Below are 24,697 nucleotides of genomic sequence, written 5' to 3'. Positions count from 1 at the left end.
ACATATCACATATCATTTTGGGAGTAAAAATATCTTTTAACAGCACTGGTAGTGATTTTTCAAGTAAAAGAGGACACTTTCATCACAACTGTACAGCCATTTGTTTTCAGGGAAATCCATGCAAGTGAAATTGGATCCCGGTTGGAGTAATTCACGCTGTTCCACTTCGGTGCCAGTACGAAACGGTTCTGGCAACTTAGAAAGAACTTTGTCTTTCAGACTAATATATTACAAATTCAGTAAGATTGACTGTAAGCCAAATGCACACGGCTTTCCTCTCTCACAAATCTCTTTTGCCCTTTATTATAAATGGCCGTTTGCTATAGCCTTAAACTTAAATAATGGAGATGCCAGAGGCTGGAGAGTTCAACTTTACACCTAGTTAATTGGTTTTGCGTGAAGAGTTGCAGGACTCGTGTAGGCCGTGAGGTGAAGGGCTCTGCAGGTGAAATGTCTGCGTGAATCAGTCCTTAATGAATCTGGAGGTCTCATCGAACTGTCCTTAAAAAAGAACACGAGCACGGTTTTGCATTATTCTGCTGCATGATTGAAGGCCTGCAATTAATTTTGTGCTGCTTTGCCTTTATATTGAAAGTATAGTTCATCCTAAAATGAACATTTGCTGTTAATTTACTCATACTCAGGTCATCCAAGATGTAGGTGGCTTTTTTTCATCAGTTGAACAGTAAAGAAGAGTTTTAGCCAGAACCATGGGCCTTGGTGATTCATAAAATGCAAGTCAACGGCTGCCCGATTTGAGAATAAAAAAAGCATATCAAGGAGGACAAAATTAATACCTGTGGCTCCTGACGATATATTGAGGTCTTATGAAGTGAAATGATTGGTCTGTGCAAGGTCATTCTTCTGAACAGGTCCTTTTAGTGAACTAGAACCAGTTAATTGAAAGGAACTCTCCAAAAAAACCCAGATTGGTCTAAGGCTCTGGATTACAGGTAATAATGTTGTAAATGAGTTTCTTGCACAGACTGATCATTTCGCTTCATAAGACCTCAGTATATCGCCAGGAGCCATGCATATTAATTTTGTGTGTTGCTTTTTTGTGAAGTGAAGTGACATACGGCCAAGTATGGTGACCCATACTCCATATTCGTGCTCTGCATTTAACCCATCCAACGTGCACACACACAGCAGTGAACACACACACACCGTGAACACACATGTGTTATGTTGCGGCGCCCGGGGAGCAGTTGGGGGTTTGGTGCCTTGCTCAAGGGCACCTCAGTCGTGGTATTGAGGGTGGAGAGAGCGCTGGACATTCACTCCCCCCACCTACAATCCCTGCCGGCCCGAGACTCGAACCCGCAACCTTTGGATTATGAGTCCGACTCTCTAACCATTAGGCCACGACTGCCCCTCTGTCATCAAAGACCGGCAGCGGCTCACTTGCTGACCACAGTTTCAGCTAAATATCTTGTTTACTGTTCTACTGATGGAAAAAAAAGTCTCTCTTGAAGCCTCTTTGCAAGAACGTATCTCGTTAGTTCTAAAAGTTCACCAAAGAAAATCCTATTCAGTCCTTTTTTTTTTGGAATGTGAGCTAAATCTTCCTGGTTTTAAAATGGTAAAACAACTGCAGCTCTGCCTGCCAAAAATTCTACCTATAAAGCTATTAAATTGTTTAACTGACTCACCACCAGACTCTTTACATCTCCAGTGAAACATTCCTTGTGGAAACCAGAATTGTGAACTTGAACACAGTGTCCTGAAGTCCTTGAGTGACCAGGTGAGATTTCCTACTGCTGTACGAGTCTGGCTTCAGAGAGAGCTTCACTTCAGCTGTCTTACCTTAGCCATATTTATTTGTTTAGTAGGTCTAATGAAGTTATAATATTGACATTTATCTCATCTTACCCAGCACTGCTCAGCCCTTGCCACCTTGGAAAGTTCAAGTTCAAGTTCAAGTGGAACATACAGTGGAACGAAATGTCGTGTCTCGCAGGACCACGGTGCTACATAAATACAAACATACAACAATGAAGTAAAAAACACTATAAACCTATACACAACTAACCTACTGACAGATTTAACTAGAAGTATACTATATATAAGTATTTACCCTATACAAACTAAAAGAATAAAGGATAAAAAATGCAAACTATACGAATGCTTCACATAAATATTACCCTATACAAACTAAAAAATAGAAGATAAAAAATACAGACTATACGAATGCTTCACAAATACTGAACATGTGCAAAGAGAGACATTTGAGTCAGCAGCTGGTTGGGGAACAGTGCAGGATGATTTGTAGTGCATGAGCATGTAAACATACATATATTGCTGAGTCTTTTGTGGGATTGTGTACACGCAGAAGTGTGTGTAAGTGTCCATAGTGTAAAGTGTCCCTAGTGCACATAGAGGAGAGTGTGGTTTGTACAGGCCCACTCACCTGTGTGTAGCACACTTCGAATTGCACAAAAAATAAAAATATAAATAAAAAAATAAAAGTTCCATTCAGTTTTTCTTCGGTGTGGTAAGGTTTGTGGTGGGGGGTGGTCCATGTTCAGGAGGTAGGGGTTTGCATGGGGTTTCAGAGGGGGGCGGGGCGGTTTGAGTTCAGGGCTCTCACAGCCTGGGGAAAAAAGCTGTTGAGCAGTCTGGCGGAGCGGGCTCTGATGCTCCGGTACCGTCTTCCTGATGGTAGGAGCTGGAAGAGACTGTGGGAGGGATGGGTGGAGTCCTTCACGATGCTGTTGGTTTTGCTGGAGCATCGTGTAAGGAAAATGTCCAGGATGGAGGGGAGAGGGGCACCGATGATCTTTGCAGCTGTGTTCACTGTCCGCTGGAGGGTCTTGCGGTCAGCAGCACTGCAGTTCCCGTACCAGACAGCGATGCAGCTAGTCAGCACACTCTCAATGGTGCCTCTGTAGAATGTGGTGAGGATGGGTGGAGGGAGACTTGCTCTTTTCAGCCGGCGGAGAAAGTGTAGGCGCTGTTGTGCCTTTTTGGAGAGTGACATGGTGTTGGTGGTCCAGGTGAGATCCTCTGTGATGTTCACCCCCAGGAATTTAGTGCTGCTGACTCTCTCTACAGTCGAGCTGTCTATGGTCAGTGGGGGGTGGTCAACTGAGTTTCTTCTGAAGTCCATCACAACCTCCTTTGTCTTCTCCACATTGAGGGACAGATTGTTTGTGCCACACCATTCAGCCAGCTGTGCCACTTCCTCTCTGTAGTGCGTTTCATCGTTGTTGCTGATGAGACCTACCACTGTTGTGTCATCAGCAAACTTGATGATGTGGTTGGAGCTGAACTTGGCAGTGCAGTCGTGGGTCAGCAGTGTGAAGAGCAGCGGGCTAAGCACACAGCCTTGTGGGGCACACAGCCTTGTTGTAGTGCTCGAGGTGTTGTTGCCGACACGGACTGACTGAGGTCTTCCAGTTAGAAAGTCCAGGATCCAGTTACAAAGGGAATTGTTAAGGCCCAGCAGGTTTAGTTTATTTATGAGCTGTTGTGGAATGATTGTGTTGAATGCCGAGCTGAAGTCAATGCACAGCATTCTAACATATAGGAGTGTTTATTTTCTAGGTGGGTAAGAGCCAGTTGGAGGGTGGAGGAAATTGCATCGTCCCTTCATCGTCCATCGGAAATTGCATCTTGCATTTGCAAAGACTTTGCCAATTATAACATCTCTTTGACAAAAAACAAATGTTGCTTTTAGCAGTGATGGAAAAATGTCTTCGGGATTCCTTTTAAGGAGCATCAATGTGATCCCTGAAAATGACAGGGTCATTAGTAATAATAATAATAATTCTTTACATTTATATAGCGCTTTTCTGGGCACTCAAAGTGCGTTACATAGAAGTGTTGCTGAACAGGCCAAATCTAAAAATGTCAGTAAAAACAATAAGAAATGGAAATGGCTTTAAAGAACCTGATAAATTCAGCTGCCGTTTTTGTTTTGTTTCTTTTGCTTTTCTTTTTTGTTTTACACTTATGCATCTGACAGACACTTTTATCCAACCTTTATTGCATCAATTCATGCATTGCCTGGGAATCGAACCCATGACCTTGGTGTTTGTAGTGCCACGCTCCACTGTTGGAGCTACATGAATACCTGATTGCCTGTATTTTATATGATTTCTATGCAGTGAATTGCTCTGAACATATTTGAAATTCTCTCTTTGTCTGATTTTCAAGGCCTTCAGGATGTATGTTTAGGCACACCACTTTTCCGATATGAGTTGCACCAAATGATGGGCAGAATTCCAGTTTAGCTCTTGGGATTTTAATTGCTTTCGTGACCCAGTGATTGAGGCTTTAGGTTTGTTTTGTTTTTTCTACATTACAGCAGACCCCCCCATTTTTTCCCAGTGAAAGGAAGACATCCTGTAATGTAAAGAAATGAATGGCTTTCTTTCATTTTTGTTTTTTTTATTCGGGCACATTAAGTCCATTTTACACCTTCTTATCAATGGATGGATAAATCCTGATGGATAGATGTCTTGCCGTATACTTTTTTGTATTAAAAATCCTGAGAAATGTGTTGCAAAGACAATTCATGCCAATTCTTGGCTAGCTCATATTATGATGATAGAAAACCAATTAATCCATGTATACAAACTTATTTTGATGCTCTTCATAAAGAAAATTTAAAATAAGAAAATTTATGTGAAAGCTATAGTTCTCTAAATCTTCTGTTGTTGGGTTTTTTTTTTTCGTAACCAAAAATTGCTGCCTTTGACCTGAGTCACATATTCGCATATTTATCTATAATTACACTACCATTCAAAAAGTGTTGCATTCTAGATAATTTGCTCCCATCTAATGCAATATTATTATTATAATTTTTTTTTTTGCCTGTGGAAAAAAAAAAAAACGTTGTTTGAAATCTGGAAAAAAGAAGTAGAGTCAGTTCCTCAACTTGGCATGAATTAAATAAGAGCTCAGTGCAGCTTTTAATCATTCTCTGTGAGGTGAGAGAATTCATTAGATGCTGCCTTGAGAAACTTTGGCCTGTTTTTATTGTGTTCAAGTTATTAAAACATGAGCACCATATGTGTGACTAACAGGACATGGGAAATGAACAAACACCCTTCTAAAGACCAACCAAACACATCTGTGTCACACAAGTCGCATTATTGTGTAGAATCAGGATGAAAATGCATCTTACTGTATTTGCTGTTTTTCAGCCAAAGGCAGCCAGGGGCAATGCTGCCATCCATGAAAGAACTAGCTCACCTTTGTAAAGGTGAATCATCTGTCAAACACCTACAGCTCTATTACCACCACATAAATGATAGCCGCAGATGGGAACGGGGACATGATTAGATCTTTGCTGGCCCTTTCCTAAAGTCAGAATTTAAACAGAAAAGCAAGATACTAGCAGATTATTAGTGTTAATTGTACCTGTTGGCTGTTTAATATGTGATGTAGTTCACTGAAATTTGAGGGAAAACGTCTGTTCGATTAGAGTAAATGAAAGGAAAGTGCACTGCTCAGACAGGCTTTGATTGCTCTTATTGGGCTAATTTACAGATAAGAGCCGTGACATGCAAGAAAGCTCTTATGTGGAACCCTCTTTTTAAAGAACTATTGTTTTTCACTTAAGCTTAATAACATGTTAAAGTAACACATTAAAAGCACTGGAAACATGGACTTTGATATGTCACTTTGATGCTGTGATATGTAATTTCCTCGCAGCACAAATGACTCAGGCGCAGCTTTGGAATATTTCTATGTGACCCAAAAGAGCAGCATGCCACATTTCCCTAATTGCATGAAAACTGTTTAAAACGAGTGCCGAAAACATAAAAATGCTCATTTTACCTCTGAAAAATCATCTTGACAGCTGTTTGTATCCCCTTTGGCTTTGGAATATTCAGAGCTAATTGTTAAGAATGGCAAAATAAACAGTTTATTATGAATATGCCAATGTTTTCATTCATGCACATCAAAAGAATTCCAAAGGAAAGCGGCTGATGCCAAAAACGATGGCTGGTGTTGGTGTCCAGGAAAAGCGAGGGAATAAGGCAACTTTGTATCAGCCAAAACAAGCTAATTATATTTGCATCTAACATCTAAGACTATAAATAGACTCCTGAACAGTACACTTGATCTGCTGTAGATATTTCAGGCTTCTTGAATGTGCTTCAGTATGCTAATTCTATAAAGTCTTGACTCTTTCTTTTCCCCCCGAGGATGTTGGTGTGCAGCGTTCATCAGGTTTGAGATAAACACAGCAGCTGTAGCAGGTTTCCACCCACACTCTTATCATGCTTTTATGAGACCGTTGTAATGTCAAATGCTGTGCTCACAACACCGGTCTCCCCTGCTCTCCTAAACGTGGTGCACGGTAGGACTGTGAATTCCTCCTGAATGTGTTAAGACATCTGTTAAACCTTCTTAGCTCTGAAAGTAACCCTGGCTATGCCGCGCAGCTCAGGCCGCAGATAGTGATCTGTAAACATGGAGGTGTTAAAGTTCATCTGGGATTCTGGCAAGCCAAAGCATTATTTAACCCTTGTACATCAATTTAATAAAAGTTAAGGTCCTTAGAGGATGAACATGTTTGTGTCATAAAAGTATTATACATTAATATTTTTGTTCTACCTTCACTTTTTAAAAAACAAAACAAAATAACTACCAAACATTTCATTCATTTCGAGGTTTAAACTAGCAGAACACAACAAGCTTTATTTTAGTGTAGCGTGATGATTTTCGCTGGAAAAACAGCATCTTATTACATGCAGTAATTATGAGTGTTTTTGTGTTTTAATACAATTCTAATAAAAATACGTACTTCTCTGGAACAAATTATTCCTTTTGTATTAACGTGGCCAACATCGTCAAAAAAAAAAAAAAAAATGAAAAGGACTAAAACACCTTGCTGCACTCAAATTGTTCTGAGAAAATTGAAAATCACATGTAAGAACAGTAGCTCAGTGTTAGTTGGTTTATATGTGCTGGTCACCTACATTGCTTTTGTGCTTGAATGTCATTTTAATGTTTTTTGTTCCCAACTAAATAAATAATCAGGTCAAATTTGAAGGCATGATATCCCTTGGTATCCCTTTACATTGAAATGTGCTTCCTTTGACACTTGAATATGTATTACTTTAGCAGTGTTCTTGTCCACTGCAGTGAATGGCCCATGCTTGTACATTATTTAAGAGACCTTGGGGTTTTACTGTAGAGCCTGTTGTAGTTTATATGGCAATTAGCCTCAGGTTTAAGTGTTGCTCTGCTCCCTCTACTGGCACACAGCCTCACATCCACTATATGCACACTTTACAGTGATAAAGAAACACATGTAAAGGATCCCTTATTATACACAGACGTGTTATTGCATGCATTTACTAAAGATTACCACGGCAACTAGCAACCAGAGTTTTCGCAATGCATAAATAAATAAAATTGTGTGTGTTTATTATATATACATATACATACATGCATGCATACATGACCTATCAATGTGTCCTATGGTGTGACCGAAAAATGTAAAAAAAAATAAAAAATTACCTACACACACAGTTATTTCTGTTGGCTAATAGTTATTGTTTGCATTTAAATAGCCTAAAAAAATAATTAAAACAATACCAAGTCCTAACAAGAAGTAGGCTAATTATTATGTTGGTAGAATTTACATTAAATTGTCACAATGGAAACTTTACCGACAATAATCTGTACAGTAACAACTTGTCGACGTTTTAAAGCCTCAATAGACACATTTCATCTTATATTAAACCAAACGAACGCGAAAAAATGCGTATTCTCGCGCGCAGCAATCAATGAGTAACGGTCAACTGCTTTCAAACGAGTGAACAGTCAATCGAGCGAGTGAGAGACGCTCGCGTTCAGCGTTAATTATAACGACAGCGTGCTAGTTTAGTAGTCGTTATGTTGAGCGTGACTGTGGATCCTCCTCGCCCCCTCTCTCTCTCTCTCTCTCTCTCTCTCTCTGTGGTCTGCTCAGTTTAAAGCAGTTATAAGCGCAGCGGACCCTCAGACACCAGCAGCCAAGCTCCTAGCGCGGAATAACGTCCACTACCGGAGCCCTACGGGACTTTAACTGGCTTCTTTTTCAACCGAATCCTCAGGACGATGTTCCTTGTGCAGTACACAGGTACGCTGTCTTCAGTTTAACTTTATTTGATAGATTAGAGACATTAAATGTGGCTAGTCCCGTTTCTGAGGTCTATAGTACAGAATAGGGAGCCGCCCGTTAAGAACGGACGTACGGTCGGGAAAAAAATGAATGAAAACTCAGATAAGAATCAGCATTACATACAGGGATTTCCTCACGAATCACTTTAGTGACTAAAGTGACATCGCGCTTCACTTTAAATACACATCTTAGCGATGTTTCGCCGTTATATATCGGCCGTGTCTTAATACCTAGTGAGCTGTCTACAAAGACATGGGCGCGTGCAGCGTTTGTGAGAATCACAGACCCATGAATGATGTTTATATTGAGACACAGCCATCGTCGTCCAGACGACATTAGAGCGCAGTCACTGACAGCTCCGGTGATTAAAACAACTGTTTTGCTTCCGTTATAATGAGATTATAATGACATCGCAATTAACTATATTTGCTCGCCTGTGTTCCTGCAACATCTTGCCACATGCGCTTGTTATGCATCAAGCCATTCCAGTGGGAAGTGGAAACCCAATCCACATGTCCACTGGAGTGGATTGCCACATAAAAATATTTTGGCTTGAAGCTTGCTGACTAGTGTCATTCATTACCTGACTTGTAAGGAATCATTCAGCTCAGAATACAGACTGTAAGGCATGTTGTCAGTCTCAACAATACAAAGCATGACTCAAATCTTAGGAGTTGTAAAGGTGCTGGCAAGATCAATGATAGTTCAAATTGATCAAAAACAAGTTGACCTGTATAGTGAGAAAGTAAGAAAACAGAATAAAAGAAGCTTTGTTTATTCAGAAAGCTACTCAGTACTGGGTGACACTTTAATACGGTTCAATACAGTAATAGCAGTTAATGCATTAGGTGCCATGAACTTATTTTTACAGCATTCACTATAGTTTTAATGATTAGTTATTAATATGGCTATTTGCATTTGTGTCCAGTATGTTAGAATGTTGAATATGTTCATTAATAAGATTGCTCATTGTTACTTCATGTTAACTAATGTTAACAAAGTATTCAACTTTATAGTAAGTGTTATATACTGTAATTATTTGAGTATACATGCACCTATTATATTTGAAATTATTATAACAGAGAACAATAAGCGTATGACTTACATGTGATTTATTATGAAGCTTGTGTCCTCTTTGATTGTACGGTGAATACATCATTGTTAACGAGAGGCGAATAGAAACTATTGTCATCTTTTTTCTCAATAACAGAGGCTTACTGTCATGATTTAAAAAAAAAATATGCATCAATCAAGGGTTGCGTGTGATAATATTGTGTGTGTATATTTATAAAGTCAGTTTTCTTCACCTCCTCATGCCTATTTACTGTGAAAGGCGTCCGGCATTTGTCTGAGTAAACTTACTCATCCAATCCTCAAGTGTGATGGAAAAAGCCTGTTATTGCTCTGTGACAGCCATGAACTTTCTCACACATTGCTCTTTTGCTGGGTAGGGAGTGGCCATTTAAATTGCACATAATGGATAGTCTCTGGGCTTTCGTGAAAGCAGAAGAACCGAAATGAAAAAAGGGCAGGGCGGCACTGAAGAAGTGTAAAATGCATTTGTGACAGAGGTTACTTACGTAAAATGAAGCAAGAAATGGCTTTTTTTTATATAGAAGAAGACTCGAGTGAGAGAAGTAGCTTGTGGGCAGATATCTGTGGTTTGGTGATTCAGTGACTGTCCCTTAAGAGTTGCCAAGAGGATTTAATGCACAGAAAAAATATTTTAATCCAAAGATCTGACAGTAGACAATACGTCAAAAACAATCTAGCATGTTATAAATCTGATCAACTGTGAAGTACTACAGTAGTTGTGATTGTTCAGCAGCAGAATGAGTTCAACATCTGTGATTAAAAAGCCACAAGTCCTTGTCCAATAGATTGAATTTCTAATAGATTAGAATAGAATAGATTAATGTACGAGACTCTCGGAGTAGATTCAATGTTAAGAGAAAAGTAAAAGACAAAGTAGCTGATGTATTCTGCTTTCTGAGGTGGTATTGTAGATAGAGTGGTCTGGCAAACGTGTTGCTTTGTCAAACCAATGTATGCCTTTTGATTTTAACTGGAGGTTACTATATTTCTGGATGTGCTCTGTGAATTGTTTGCTGTAATTCTTTGTGTGAATTACCTTGGTTTGTACTTGTGCGTATTTAGAGATTTTTCTTGTATAGAGATAAGGTAAATGTTTATCAGAGCCCATTTGATAATTTGCCTTGAAGATGAGAGGGCTGTAGAGAGCATGTCAATAGAGCATTTAAAAGTTAATTTTGGTCTAGATGTTTTGAAAAAGTTAGCCAAAGTTATTTATTATTAATGATATGAGCTGCAGCAACAACAAAGTTGAGAAAAGTTAAGCGTTATGCCAAATGATGTGGCAACTACCAATGGGGGGGCGAAGACAGTAGAGCTCACACGATCTGTCTCCTGTAAGATATAGTTGAGGGTAGGCAACTCTCAGAAGGAGTCACTGTGAGCGATTTCACTCTTCTATATAATTTGTCTCTGCCCCCATAGAGTGATATAATGAAAAAATGATGCATGGAAAAGCTGTCAGAAATTGTCAGCATTCTGAGCGAGTTTGATTCATGCATTGATAATCGTTCATCTTGTTCATGATATCAGGCATTATTCACTGCTGCAGCTTTATATACAAGTGCTTTCCCCTCCAGAAACTGATGACTTGTCAAAATAAAATGACATCATTGATATTATATTTTCAAAAGCTATGGCCAGTTGCATAGCCCACCAGTAACGTTAGGCCATCCAGACGCCTACTAGCAATCAACAGCACAGTGAGCTGCCTTTCTCCTGCAGAAAAATTGCTGTCAGTGTGAATAATAAATCCAGATGGTCAGAATTATTGTTACACGGTGTAATTGACTGGTTGCGCAAATACATAATCATATTGTAAATGCATAATCACATTGCTTTTCCAAGCAAAACAGGAACTTCAGGATTTACCATTTTCAAAGAAGCTTGATGATTGAAAATGGTTTGATTTATTATTTCCTGATTATCTTTCCTCCCTGGATGTCACTCATTTCATACCCGTGCTCTCTCCATGCGTGAAATGTGTCTTGTGCTTTGCAATGCTTTTCATGTGTTCTTCCAACCTCATTTTAATGCGTGTGCAGTATTTTGCCATAATTGAGTTTGTTGTACTCTCACAGCTCTCCACATGGCAGTCGCTCCGGCAGTTTGCACAGATCTGCGTCTTTCTGTGCTTTGCTAATTAAAAGCTGTGGTATTCCGTGCTAAGGAACGGTGTACCTGATAATTGACGCTGCAACAAATGCTCCTCAGTGTTGGATAATGAAGATCCACATTGTGCTGCTGAGTAAACGTTTTCAGCGCTATTTTTATTTAGTGTATTTTCCCTTTCATTACAAGAAACCAAGTGCACAATGACAGGCTTGTTGTAAATATTTACTCTTAGACAGTTTCAGCTCCAAAATAGTGTATATAAATGTAAGCTAGATCATGGTGCTCTCTCCTCTCAGTCGTGCCAGAGCACAACAAGGCTGTTGGGTCTCTCTCCATCTGCTAATGCTAAATATCCTGTCCCAACACATTTCAATTTTTCAACAATTAATTCTTGCTAAAGCTGTTTCTTTTGTAATAATGTATTGGTAACATTAAATTGCCAGTTCGTTTGTGTACTGTGACAGTGTTTCGTGCACCATTTTGAATTACGAATCTGAGTTTCATTCTTTAGATGTGATGTAACAAAAAGACTTGATATGTAGTATAATGTGTAATGCACTACACAAATCATTACTCTTATGAGCCGTTTCTTTTAATGAATTGTAAAGACCAGCTATGAATAGTTACTGGTTTGAATCAGCCTAAATCAGTGTTTCTCAAACTTTTTCAGCCCAAGGACCACTTTATCTTCCAATTTTTTCTGAGGACCACTTAACAGAATCCCACTCTAACACGCCCCCAAAAAACAACAAAATAGGAAGGATCAGCTAAATTTATGTTTAATATGCAACTGTTAAGTCAAAAACTAATTATTCAAACACAAATGCAATGATATTATGATCAGAAATTATTATATGAATTTTATTTCATTTGAAAAAGTAAATGTGAAATGAGCTGCCGCTTAATATGAACAACAAACTGCACATGTGAAAAAAAAAAAACTGCAATTAAACATACTGTAACAGCCTAGGTCCCACTTAATGTCATTCCAAAGAGCCATTAGTTTAAAACTGAGGTGGAGGGTATAGGAAGTCTATGGTTGTAACTATGGTAACAATAAAATGCTGAAAAAAATGTTCCCCTTAATGTCCAATATCACTGAAATTTCTGGGATTTTACACATGAAACAAAAACTAGTACATTACAAAACCAATAGATCTGTGGATTTTATATTTTGAGATTTCCATCTAAAACCTAACGTGAATGTTAATGAGACGAGTGGTGCTGCTTATCACACATCAGTTTCTGAATGTCTGGCTCCAAAGAGGAGAGTTTCAGTCTCATACTTCAGATTATATTTGTAAGGACCATTATTGTTGCTTCCATAGACATCAGCGCTTTAAATGTATGGTTTTGCTAGCACTTAAGTGTATTTAAATGTCTGAAACCTAAAATAAGCATTATATGGTTGAAAACACTGAATATTTGTGATAATATGAGAAGTCAGCGCGTCCGATCTGGCTCCGCGCCAGCCAACTCGCGAAAGCAGATTTGAATTCAGCAGTTGATGACGTGACGCACTGAACGTTCTAATCACACCGGTGTGATCGTACGTGCTAAAGGGTTAAAACAGAATGGCAAGAACTGTTATCACAGTTTCGCAAGTGCATTAAAAATCTACTTAAATAAGTGACGATTTTATAAACACTTGCCTAGTTTAGGTCATCTTTTCGCGGACCACTAGTCCGCGGACCACACTTTAAGAATTACTGGCCTAAATCCTTCACAGAATGAATCTTATCAGTGCAGTTAACAAATCAATATTTGACTCAAGTTACTCGCAAGTTATGTTATATTCAGTATTATAGATACATATTTCCGAAATATATTATAGTAGAGCCCCTGTCCATCCTGCACTTAGAGGTTTCACTTGCAAATCTCTTTTGATGAAATTGAATGTGTGTGAATTTGATATTTTTGATTTAATAATCAAAAATATCTATATATAAAAAAATAAAACAAACAGCCTGCTGGGCTTTCAAGCAAGGGAGGAGGTTCAGGTTCAAGTGTTCATGACAGCAGGGCCCTCTCACGCAAATGTTTCCTGAAGTGGAAGTGAGATAGAAGATTCAGCTCAAACCCCCAGCTACTAACAAGGCCTTATCACTTCAAGTTTAAGGAAGCAGGCATAATGGCCGAGAGGATTCTTCTCTCCCCTTGCAGTGATAAATAATGGCCTTGAATCTGGCAGAAGCGCAGAACTTGTGTTCAGAGGGCCAAGAACTGAGACAACAAGAACAAGCTCACTGTTCATTATTGACAACCATCTTTTGGAACACAGGAGGGGTCTAATTTAACCTTGCGGTTCACAAACAGGAGCAACATGTCGTGTTTCTGTGTGGCTGTCTAATTTAACCCCTCGAGGTTATTCTCGCTGAGCTCAGGCAGCAGAGCATGCTGGACCGCCAAGGGCCAAACGCAGCCACTGGAGAAGCACTAAGCCTCGGTCCGCCTCCCAGTTTGTGATGGAGCAGATTGGTGGCTTAAGGGCCGCCATGCACTGTTGCTGGGTCTCTGCTGAGATGACAGAGCCAAAATGGTGAGCTCTTCTTCTGAGGCGCTAGTAATATTGTACATCGCTGCTGTAACACACAACAGTGTGAGAGATAAAGCGAGCCCGAGTTTTTGTTGTTACTATGGTATTTTTTATTTTTCCTTCCCTGCGTTGCCAGGAAAAACAATTGGAAGCAGCACGGCATATAGCATGATGGATCATCCAGAAGATGCAGGATACTACATCTCTCAAGTGTGCCTGTGTTTGCTAGGGCCCCTGAGAACGTGCCGAGATGCAGCCGCTAGCTCACCGTAGATAATGGAAAAAATCACATGTTCCTCCTATTTTTCATCTAATACTGTAAATGTGCACTGAAATTGCTTTTTTCGTTTAAGCCCGAATCACTTGGTAACTCACAAATGTGCACAGCCTCAAGTAAAGAACTTTCCTTTTCCATGCGCGTCTCACTGGAACCTTTCTTCGCCTCGTGCCCTTGTTTCATTGAACTCTGAAGAACTGTGTTTTCTTTTATTCTTTTTGTTTGTTTGTTTTCCTGTTTTCAGTATGGAACCGAGAGTCTAGTTTACTCCAGTTCTGACTCAGTGATTTTCCACCTCAATGTGGTTTTGGGTTGGAGTTCGTCAGCTGCTATTTTTGCTAGTTTTGACACTAAACACACAAACCATTTAGACCACCTCCTTTCATTAGTAATCTAAACACTTCTAAAAAAGCTCAAATGCAACCCACAATTTGAAGAATGAATGAACGGCTCAGTGTATGATTTGAGGTCAGGCGTCAAAGGAAAGGCTGTAACTGTTACTAGTCTGACATTGCCACTAACCAGCCTCCATGCAGTTAAAACAAGATCACTTAACCTTTTACCGGGCTTTAAAAGGGGCTTTGAATTTGTTTTTTGTATTTTTAGCATGAGTTTGGTCAGTGTTTTCAATCCTCTGGATTGGTTTTGCTCATTAAAAGATGACACATCACAAGGTGGGATGATTTACCTTTGGTTTCGTCACTAACTTTATTGCTATCTCTATTTTTACCGTAGGAATGCATGCTGTGGAGATGACCCAGTAAATCTCTCTATGCTTGTAAGGGAGGTCAGTGTTGGTTTACAGCGTGAGATCTCTCATTACTTTTTTGTGTGTTTTGACCTTTTCTCAACCTTGATGCTCCACAGTGCTGCAAATCTGCAAACTTCCAAATTCTGTTTATTTAGCGAGTTAAGCTCTTTAGTTTGTTCACAGGGGAAATTTTATGGAATTAAATTGTTTCCATTTGATACTGAGTGCTTCGTGTATCTGTTTGTCTAAAAAGTTCACAAGACTTTTAGAGGTGAACCAGGTGTTGTCAGTAATCATTCAGTTTGTAATGTCCCAAAGAATTGGTTGTTTTCTAATTAATTTGACAAAAGTTCACCTTATGCATTAATTATCCCTGTTTATTTGCCAAACAACTAACACACTTTAAAATGTTACTCAGACTGAGTATCAGAACAAAGGCACCAGAGTGAATGTATATCATGGCCTCATTCCGTACGCAGTTCTATTGATAGTAACAAAACCTCTTGAGGGTACAGAATAACCAGGAACATCTCTCCCTGAGGTTAAGAACATTCACCTTTAGATGATGTCTAATATCATTTAGGAACTGGGATATTGCTTGCTATGAACATCTGCCTCTTCATGAAGTTTAATTAATTGGATTTTCATTTTGGCAATAAAATGCACTCCAGCTCACAGTATTTTCTTGGACCTTCTCGCAGTGCTTAAATGCCTCGGCGAGACTTAAAACAGCCAGCTTGCTCTCATATGTGGATGTGGCTATTCACAGTCAGTAGCTTCACACCAGCAGGAAGAAGGTGGCAGCGCCAGGGTTTTGGAGGGGACACACCTGGTGTTTGGTTGCGCAGCGGCTGTGATTGGTTTACTCTGGCCTGCCAGTTCGGCTCTCGCAGAAGCCAGGACCACCGCTGGCCCTGAAGATAATCCATCTGTCAGCACCTGTCAGCTGGCTCCCCTGCGCCCCTGTACCCACATGGCCGTGTTGACAGGGGGATTCAGCATACATCTGGGTTACATCACCGAGGGCCACTCAGTCGAATCCACTGCCGGTGTAAGCAGCCCCTCTTCAATAAATGTGGAATGTCAATGGCGTTCTAGAGCTAATGACAAAATGACTGACCTCTTTCGTTTTCCTGTGGATTGTCATCCAGGAGTTGAAGGCACATGACGAGTGCTTTTCTTGGGGCACGGTCCGAAACGGTGACCGCTGAGGTCAGCGACGAGCAGGAAACTGAGGAGCTGCCAACGATTGACTGAACATCATGGCACTGAACATAGCCATTACAGAAAGAAAGTAATTGGATCCACAAATCAGCAGATGGGTACAGGTTTATAGTGGCACACAGCTTCATGGCCTTATATTTCAGGGCTCGGAAGGAGGACGTCACAGCCGTTTTGACATTGTGGGTAGCTTTTGACAGCGGGCAGTACACTCATGCTTCTTACTTGTTGGTTAGAAGATGGAATTTCACCCAAGTCAACATAAAGGGAATGGATGGCACAACTGTGTTCTTATTTGATTAAAAAGTGTGGATTTCTTTACATTTGTCTATACATCATCTTATCCACTTGAACAGATCAGTGAAATTCTTAGGGGCCGTTCACACGGAATGTGTTTTTTCCATTCCAATGCTTTACTTTTCCTTAGTTTTTTTTGTTTAAACATGCACTAGATGGACATGTGTGACCGTTGCACTCGTGTCTCACATCTTTGCAATGAATACCGCATTTTTTAGATGCTGTGTCAAGTAAAAAAAAAAAATCAACTTTTACACGCAGCGTCATTCATCAATGTCAGTTCCAAAACAGTGGACCAATCAGAAGACCCTGGAGGCATGGTAAGCTGTGCGAGCTTTTTGCTGCATCCCAATTCGCCTACTTACACTATGCCCTAAAAATATCTTTTTGTGAAGAAAAAGAACATACTTTTGAGTATGTAGCAGAATAGTTGGCACGCTTGACAGACTACTTCGTCATAACTGCATCTTTAACAGACGCTCTGTTGCTTAGTTATGTGCATCCTGTAACTGTTTAAACTGCCCTGTCAATCATCTTGTCACAGTTAACATCATCCACATTTTGTTTCATTTGATTTCCTACCGTATTGGAGAGAAATGAAGAGGCACATCGCGACTCTTTCATGCCGAGAACTCTTCTCATGTGTTTGCAAAATTATGCATTTAAAAGTTAATGACCAAACGTATCATTATAAATGTTCACAGTGTTGCTGCAGATGAAATATAACGTGAATAACATTCAGTTTTTAAATTCAATTAAATTAAGTTTTTTATCAGGTTAGATAGATTATTTATCACTCAAATCCCTTTCTCTGTCCGTCCGTCGGTTGCACATATCCGCCATGTTTGTAACACTTTTTATGCGTGTTTGTAGTTCTAATCGAATTCTCGTTCACCGCGCAATGTTTTGTGGGCAATATTAGCCGTTAGAGTGTGCATCAATCTGCACTTAGAATTCTAACCGGAAGCATCTGGGAATCATTAGCATACTTTTTTAAACATACTATGATTTGGGACATACTAATTCTATTTTCGAATACTATTTAGGACGGATATTATGCGAATTGGGACGCAGCTTTTTTTTTTACTGTAGTGGCATGGCAACTGCTTTTTATTAGTCAGCTTTAAATGCTTTATTTTTTTTTTGTTGTAATGTATTTCTGAATGTTTTATCCATTGTTTTGGTCATGAAAAATGGTGACTATTTGCGATTTTGGAAAGGAGTTCAGTATGTGTCTCGGCCTTCTGTGAAGAGTTTGCAAGTTCTCCTCGTGTTGCTTTGGGTTTCCTCCAGGTATTCCAGATAGGTTTGGAGGATTGAGGAATGTTTTTATTTTTTGGGAATAATTTGCACCAAGTAAAATAAGGTCAGTTTTGAGTCGATGTTGACTTTAGCTCAGTCTGGTAAGCACATCCTGCTACATCTGGATTAATTTTCAGTCTGTGAAAGATTTGCAGGTGTACAAGCTGATTCATGTATTTTACACAGAGTACTGAAACTTTTTCTACTGTTCTTGCTGTTATTTGTGTGTTTGTTTATAGCAGGCAGTCAGTCTCCTCCATACACTCAACCAGGGAAAGTAGGAAGGGTCAGGGGAAGGTCAGTGGAGAGGAAACAGCGTGATGTGACTGAAAAGCACTGACTGAAGTCAGCACACCATCTTTAGTCAATTTTTAAAACTCTCCCGTCTCTCTCTTGCTCTCATTCACCCCTACACTTTCTCTCTTGCTGCCCCTCGTTCTGTGCCATTGCCCGTGAGAAAGAGGGAAAAGGTAGATTAATTGTTTTCTACAGGTAAGAGAGGCATCTCCGACGGTCTGCTTATGTGAATCCTGGCGAGGTCCCATATGCTCTGCGAAATCTGTTCCTCTTCTCCGCGAGTGTTAGCGTGTTCAGTGAAGCGGCACTGCATTAAGACAGGCCTGGGCTGGGTTCCAGGAATACCGTGGTACCACCAGCTGATCCTCAGCATCCACAACACATTCATCTTGTATGAGGAGCTGTGTCTAAAATACCTTCCCCAGCGAGACTTTCTGTGTCCTTGGCCAAAGGGTTTGTTCCTTATGTAATTAAAAGTCAGAGAAAAAGACTGAATCCCAAGCCTGTCTTTACGAGTTTGACAAACATTCATCTTCTGTGTTTATACGTTTGTCCTTGAAGTAAGTTTGAGGTTATTTTGGGTGCCAGTGCACTTCTTTAATAAATATTATTGTTCCGTTCTTTTCTTTAAAACGTACTTCATAATCGCCTGACTTCACAAGGAGAGAAATCAAGCAGTGGAAATCAGTATTGATTTGCAAAGTATGGGTAGGCAAAGCCCAACCCAGTCAGTATTAGCTTATTTTGAAGCATCTTTACCCGTGAACGTCTAGTCGAGCTAATCCAATTCAACTGGAAAGACTTGAAGCAAGAGGTTCTTTAGTTTTCTATAAAGCTTCTCATCCTAAAGAAATAATGTTCTGTTGATTATATGAGCATGTCACACTTATGTGTAAATTTAATCCTAAAAATCCAATCCTGTGAAGCCATTGTTTGTTATTTGGCCTAAACGCAGTGATTTATCATGGGATGGTTGAATTATGGAGCTGTTCTTTGACGAATGTCGCCAACTCACGCTGACAGATGTCTGGGGCTGATGTCACCCCTGGGGCTGGTGGGTCTGTCAGATCGGAGGGGTGAGAATGCTGATGAAAACATCATGTAGAGAAATGCTTAGTGAACTCAGTCAGGTTTTCTCTGTGTGTGTGAATGCTAAACATTAGTTTAAGTACATCTTCAGTCTAGAGCAATCTGAATGAAGCCTCTTGTTTGTTTACACATATGTACGCATCACCTATCATATCTAGGCCTATTTCTTGAGTGATCTTTCTGACAGTACTTAGCCAGTCGCAGTAGATAAAATATTTAAGGAGCAATCGTGGAGTGCGGAGGCACAAATTTAGCAGGAAAAAGTTTTTTTTTTTTCTTCCTTAAGGAATCAGGGAGTGCATTAAATATACTGTCTCTACACTTCAGTCTGATTAGTTCTTAACTACATGGATCCGTTGCACCCTAGACCATTTTCCACCATGGTTGGGTAACAGTTGGTCAGTAATGGACACTGTAATTATGCGTTTTAGGAGTGGCACATTAGCATAAATAAGCCATGTTTTTCCTTTAATGAGAAAATTGTAATTGAGCCAGTTTAAAATGGCAAGACTTGGAGGTGAGAGTAAGGGTAAACAGAATTTTTTTTCTCAGGCTCCTGTGGGACTGACATTGCTCATATCTCTCGGGTGTCATTAGCTGTGTCATTGACAGATCCATTTTTCTTTTCGCCTGCTGTGTAGGTTGTGATGCCTTGTGGATGCTGAACAAAATGCCTGTGGTTTCGAGTGCCTCAATCAATTCAGTTCTTTCTGTCTAGTCGGGAATTGTTGCTCACTAGATGCATGTGAGCTTCTTGCTATTGTAATCCATATGTGTGTGGAGAAATTGCCAGAATAGCTGTTGTATTCTTCCTTGGCTTAGTAGCCTATATTGTCATAGTAACATCTGCTAACAATGCTTCTAAAAAAAGTTTATTTATTAATTATCTTACTCTGCAGTTCAAAGTGCTAGAAGGTTTTGAATCTTTTTTTCTACAGATTTCTGGAGGATCCAGTAAAAGCTTAATTTGTGGTTCAAGTCTTGCATCTAGGTACACAGAACAGTCCTTGTTTCAGAGAAATGGCTTGTGGTTTGCTTCTTCATGGCTGCCACTTGTCATAGACCAATCAGAGATTATTCATTATCAATTACATTTACTGTATCTTTTATGTGTTCAAAAATAGATTTTATGATTTAATACATGCCATTGCACCTGGGCTTAATTTGTCATTTTATTCTATTTTCTTTTCATTTGGTTATTTTTATTAGCCTTTACTTCCTTGCAACATACAATACAATATTCATACAGTAATTGCCTCATATTAGCAGGCATTATTGCCATCATTGTTCATTACTCCAGCAAGAAAAAGTTGTTGCTTACTGTGAAGAATGCATTCACTTGTGAACTAGATTTATTTTTGCATGTGCACAACGAAGACAACGCAAACAAAGATGTGTTGACTTTGCTTTAATTCACAGTTTTATATGTTCCCTTATTCAGGTCAGACTTCAGTTCCTCACAACTCTATTGCAATATAAAGTAGTGGTGCAGTGCCACAGCTTGATGTGAATATGACTTAGTCTCTGGAATATCATTAGTTGTTTTTTTTATTTTTTTATTTCACAAGTCATCATGTGCTCGCTGTCTTGCATTTACCAGAATGCAACAAATAACCTCTGAAGAACCGATCTCACAGTTTGCGTCTTGGGGGGAGGCAGATGACCTTCAGGCATTTCTCTGTGTATACGTGTGGGCGACTTCAAGCGCTAGCAGACTGTTTGTGAATATAAACTGCAGAAGCAATGACAGCCCCACATCAGTCTCTCTGCCTCCAGTCAAATGTTTGCTTTAGCTCACTTTGAGGGATTAAAATTTAATAGTGGTGAGCGGCGAAGCCCCTGAAGATATTTCCTTCGTTCTCATCAGCCTGAAAACCAAGGGAGGGGCCTACTAAACAGACAGCAGCAGATCGGAACGTGTTTCTTGGTTGGACGTCCATCCCCCACCTCATGCTGCCCACTCCTCGCACCGAAGAAAGAGAAGAATGTGGGAGGAAACGAGCAGGCTATGTCAGTACTCAAGTGACGCTGACCTGTGCTACGCGCATTAGTCTTCCTGCTCTGTTTACTTTGGACGGGCAATTATACTGGTGAGGCATGGCCGAGTCTTGCAGTGTCGTTTTCCGTTTGCTTTTTTTTTTACTGTGTCCTAATCTTCTTGTAAGGCCAGATAATTAATAGCGGGGCGACAAGGGGACCTGTGGTTGTCATGTTAATGGATCGGATTCAGCTTGTTGCACCAACTTCTCTCTGTTGCTCACACAGTGGATTTTGTCCCAGTGAGTTGAAACTCAACTACTGATTGTCTACTGACTTAGTATAGGAATAAAAATGTGTCTAGTAACAAAAAACTATAAAAAAAAATCACATTAACTTTTTTTTTCTTTTATCCTGGCTCCACATATCAGTTGTTTGTTTGGTGCTGTGACCCAGTTTTCATAAGCTGTTTTTTGGCCCAAGTTGGTGCATTGAAGTAAACTAGAAATATTTTTCTAGTGCACCGAATTAACTGCATCAGATTTGTTATTGAAGGCTTTAGTTTTGAGCAACATTGGCTCGCTATGAATGTATTGTTTTTGCCAAGAATAGAGTCACTCAACACAGTGGCAATGCAGGAGAATCTAGACTTTGGCTACAAATTGGTTTACATCACCTTTGATGTGCGAAAGTTGACATTTCGCCCAAAGGTATAAGACTCGCTGTCAGATTTAAGGGATAAACCGTGCAGCTATTGGTCAGCGTGGAGTGTAATGCTTAAAAAGCCCCTCAGGCACACTTAAAAAGGTCTTTCACGATCTGTCACATATAGGCACAAAGCCAGACCTTCGTTAGCTCACAGCAGTGCAGCCAGATTGAGAAAAGGGATTTAGGTCTACTGTTCATTTTAGATCCAGTCTACTGAATGTTAAAGAAGTAAAGGAGTTCTGTTTGGCTGAGGGAAGAAAGGAGCCAAATGCATTAGTGTTGCTTAACGGTTGCCGCACTTTGTGCTTTTCATTGTGATGACCAAACTCAAAAGGCTTCTTATAACCTCTTAAGCCTCTAGGAGTGGGAGGTATGACCAAGATCTTATATCACGATATGAGTCAGACTATCACAGTAATGCTATATTTCACAGTATATTTATTTTTGCACAAACATTTGAGAAGAAATGCTAATATAATATAATAATATAATATAATAAATAGGAGTGTGGTATAATACATATTTGTGCACATGCCAGTGAATTAAATAATTCAAAAATGGTATGTGTTATCATTTTTGTAATTATTTTTCTCTTTTTAATGTGAACCAGAAAATTGTAAAACAAAAGATCAGCTTATTTATAACAGATGACTGATATATCTGGCATCCGTGCAGAACCACTTCATGTTATGTAAGACATCGGTTGAATACATCAGTTGAATTCTACATTAATGAGACAAGTTGTTATGTTGCTCAGAAACCGTAAACAACTAAGCTCACATTCACAATGTTAATGACAAGTTCTACCTTGGCTCGATTTGTTCTAGACATTTCTCTCTCTTTTTGCATTATTCCACATTTCATTGTTGCTCTTGTGTATAATTTCAGTTAGAGTATTAACAGGTTACTACATTTCACAGCATGTAGCCTAGTTCTAGGAACTAGCCAGCAGGGTGGTTCCTAGAGAAACAATTTCTCCCTTGCACTGGCAGCAGGAACTCTGAAGCAGCCAACAGCGACAGTTTTTATTTGCGGCATTTACAAACGTCAACAACCAGTGAATGGAGGACGTCGTGATCGGAGCTGTTTTTGTTGTGTATCGTGGGTTTTGTGATAATGGAGACAAACATGTAAACAAACAATTTACGAGATTGAAAGAGCATGAAAATCTGACTAAATCTCTTGTAGTGTTATAAATCATCAATTCGAGGCTGAGAAAAGAACTCGACGCTGCAGACTACAGGCAACAACAGGTTCCTGGGTTAAATATTTTTACATGGCTTTTTAAAAATGCCGGGTAGCCGATGTTTCGCATGCTACACTACGGCACTGGTAGTTCTGTTTTAGACCCTACTCCGAAGTAGGAGCTGAATTAGTTCTCCCAAATGGAGTTCCTAGAACTTAATACGTTCCTAGTTCCAAGACGAAAACCGCTGCTGAGCAAAAAGAACATAAAGTCTTGTCTCAGTTTTGCCAGAAAACATCTTGATGATCCCCAAGACATTTGGGAAAATACTCTCTGGACTGACGAGACAAAAGATGAACATTTTTGGAAGGTGTGTGTCCCATTACATCTGGCGTAAAAGTAACACAGCATTTCAGAAAAAGAACATCATACCAACAGTAAAATATGGTGGTGGTAGTGTGATGGTCTGGGACTGTTTTGCTGCTTCAGGACCTGGAAGACTTGCTGTGATAAATGGAACCATGAATTCAGCTGTCTACCAAAAAATCCTGAAGAACAATGTCCGGCCATCTGTTCGTGACCTCAAGCTGAAGCGAACTTGGGTTCTGCAGCAGGACAATGATCCAAAACACACCGGCAAATCCACCTCTGAATGGCTGAAGAAAAACAAAATGAAGACTTTGGAGTGGCCTACTCAAAGTCCAGACCTGAATCCTATTGAGATGCTGTGGCATGACCTTAAAAAGGCTGTTCATGCTCAAAAACCCTCCAATGTGGCTGAGTTACAACAATTCTGCCAAGAAGAGTGGGCCAAAACTCATCCACAGCGCTGTAACAGACTCATTGCAAACGCTTGATTGCAGTTGTTGCTGCTAAGGGTGGCCCAACCAGTTATTAGGTTTAGGGGGCAAGCACTTTTTCACACAGGGCCATGTGGGTTTGGATTTTGTTTTCCCTTCATAATAAAAAACTTCATTCAAAAACTGCATGTTGTGTTTACTTGTGTTATTTTTGATTAACATTTAAATTTGTTTGATGATCTGAAACATTAAAGTGTGACAAACATGCAAAAAAATAAAAAATCAGGAAGGGGGCCAACACTTTTTCACACCACTGTAAATGTAACCATCCTCCTCATGCCAAGCACATTTCATAACAATGACATTTGTCGTACTTTTCAATCTCTTTCTCATCTCATAATTTATGAGCGTAAGGAAATTCTCAATGCCGTAACTGAAAAATCACATTATTTTCTATATAGAGCCACAGGTCTGTTGTGTGGGAGTGAAAGTGTTGTCCCCTGTCTGCCATCGCAGTTACGCCACTCACGCCCTGCAGATGCAGTACATGTGAAACAAACCTCAGTGCTAACATACCTCAAATGATATAATGCTGAAAAAGAAATAAAACATTCCGACTGTTCTGTAATGCCTCTCTGGAGACTGTTTTAGATTGGCTGATGAATCTTCACACTTTGGATGCTGCTAACTTTGCTTATGTAAACTTTTCACTCTAAATGTTCCTGTTGCAACACTTATTTGTCTTTTTGCTATAGTTTTCTGTGACTTGACTCAAAGCGCCCCACCAAGAATGCATAAAACGACTGTCATCGCGATGTGACTACAGAACAGAAGGTGAAGGGTTAGGCGTATTTTATTAAACAAAGTTCCTGTTAACCTGACAGACTTTCTGTGGCATCTTCTGTTTTTACAGGATTTTTGTCA

The 24,697-nt window shown here is 39.7% G+C and overlaps 1 protein-coding gene across 4 annotated transcripts in view; it reads left to right on the top strand.

Annotated features, from left to right (window-relative positions):
• LOC306853048 (ecto-NOX disulfide-thiol exchanger 2-like) overlaps window positions 1-24,697 on the top strand; it is a 224,110-nt gene that overhangs the window by 52,277 nt on the left and 147,136 nt on the right. The window contains exon 1 of one of the 4 annotated variants that reach the window (XM_079390214.1): window positions 7,788-8,083. The exons of 2 other annotated variants lie outside the window; for them this stretch is intronic. In XM_079390214.1, coding sequence (XP_079246340.1) covers window positions 8,062-8,083 — 22 coding nt within the window. In that variant the 5' untranslated portion in view covers window positions 7,788-8,061. Of the gene's footprint in view, window positions 1-7,787; window positions 8,084-24,697 lie in introns of those variants that run through there. One more of the 4 variants, XR_013782698.1, reaches the window with a different exon arrangement.

Source organism: Barbus barbus, assembly GCF_936440315.1.
Source record: "Barbus barbus genome assembly, chromosome: 33".
In the NCBI taxonomy this organism is placed as follows: Eukaryota; Metazoa; Chordata; class Actinopteri; order Cypriniformes; family Cyprinidae; genus Barbus; species Barbus barbus.
This window is presented reverse-complemented; position numbering and strand designations above follow the sequence as displayed.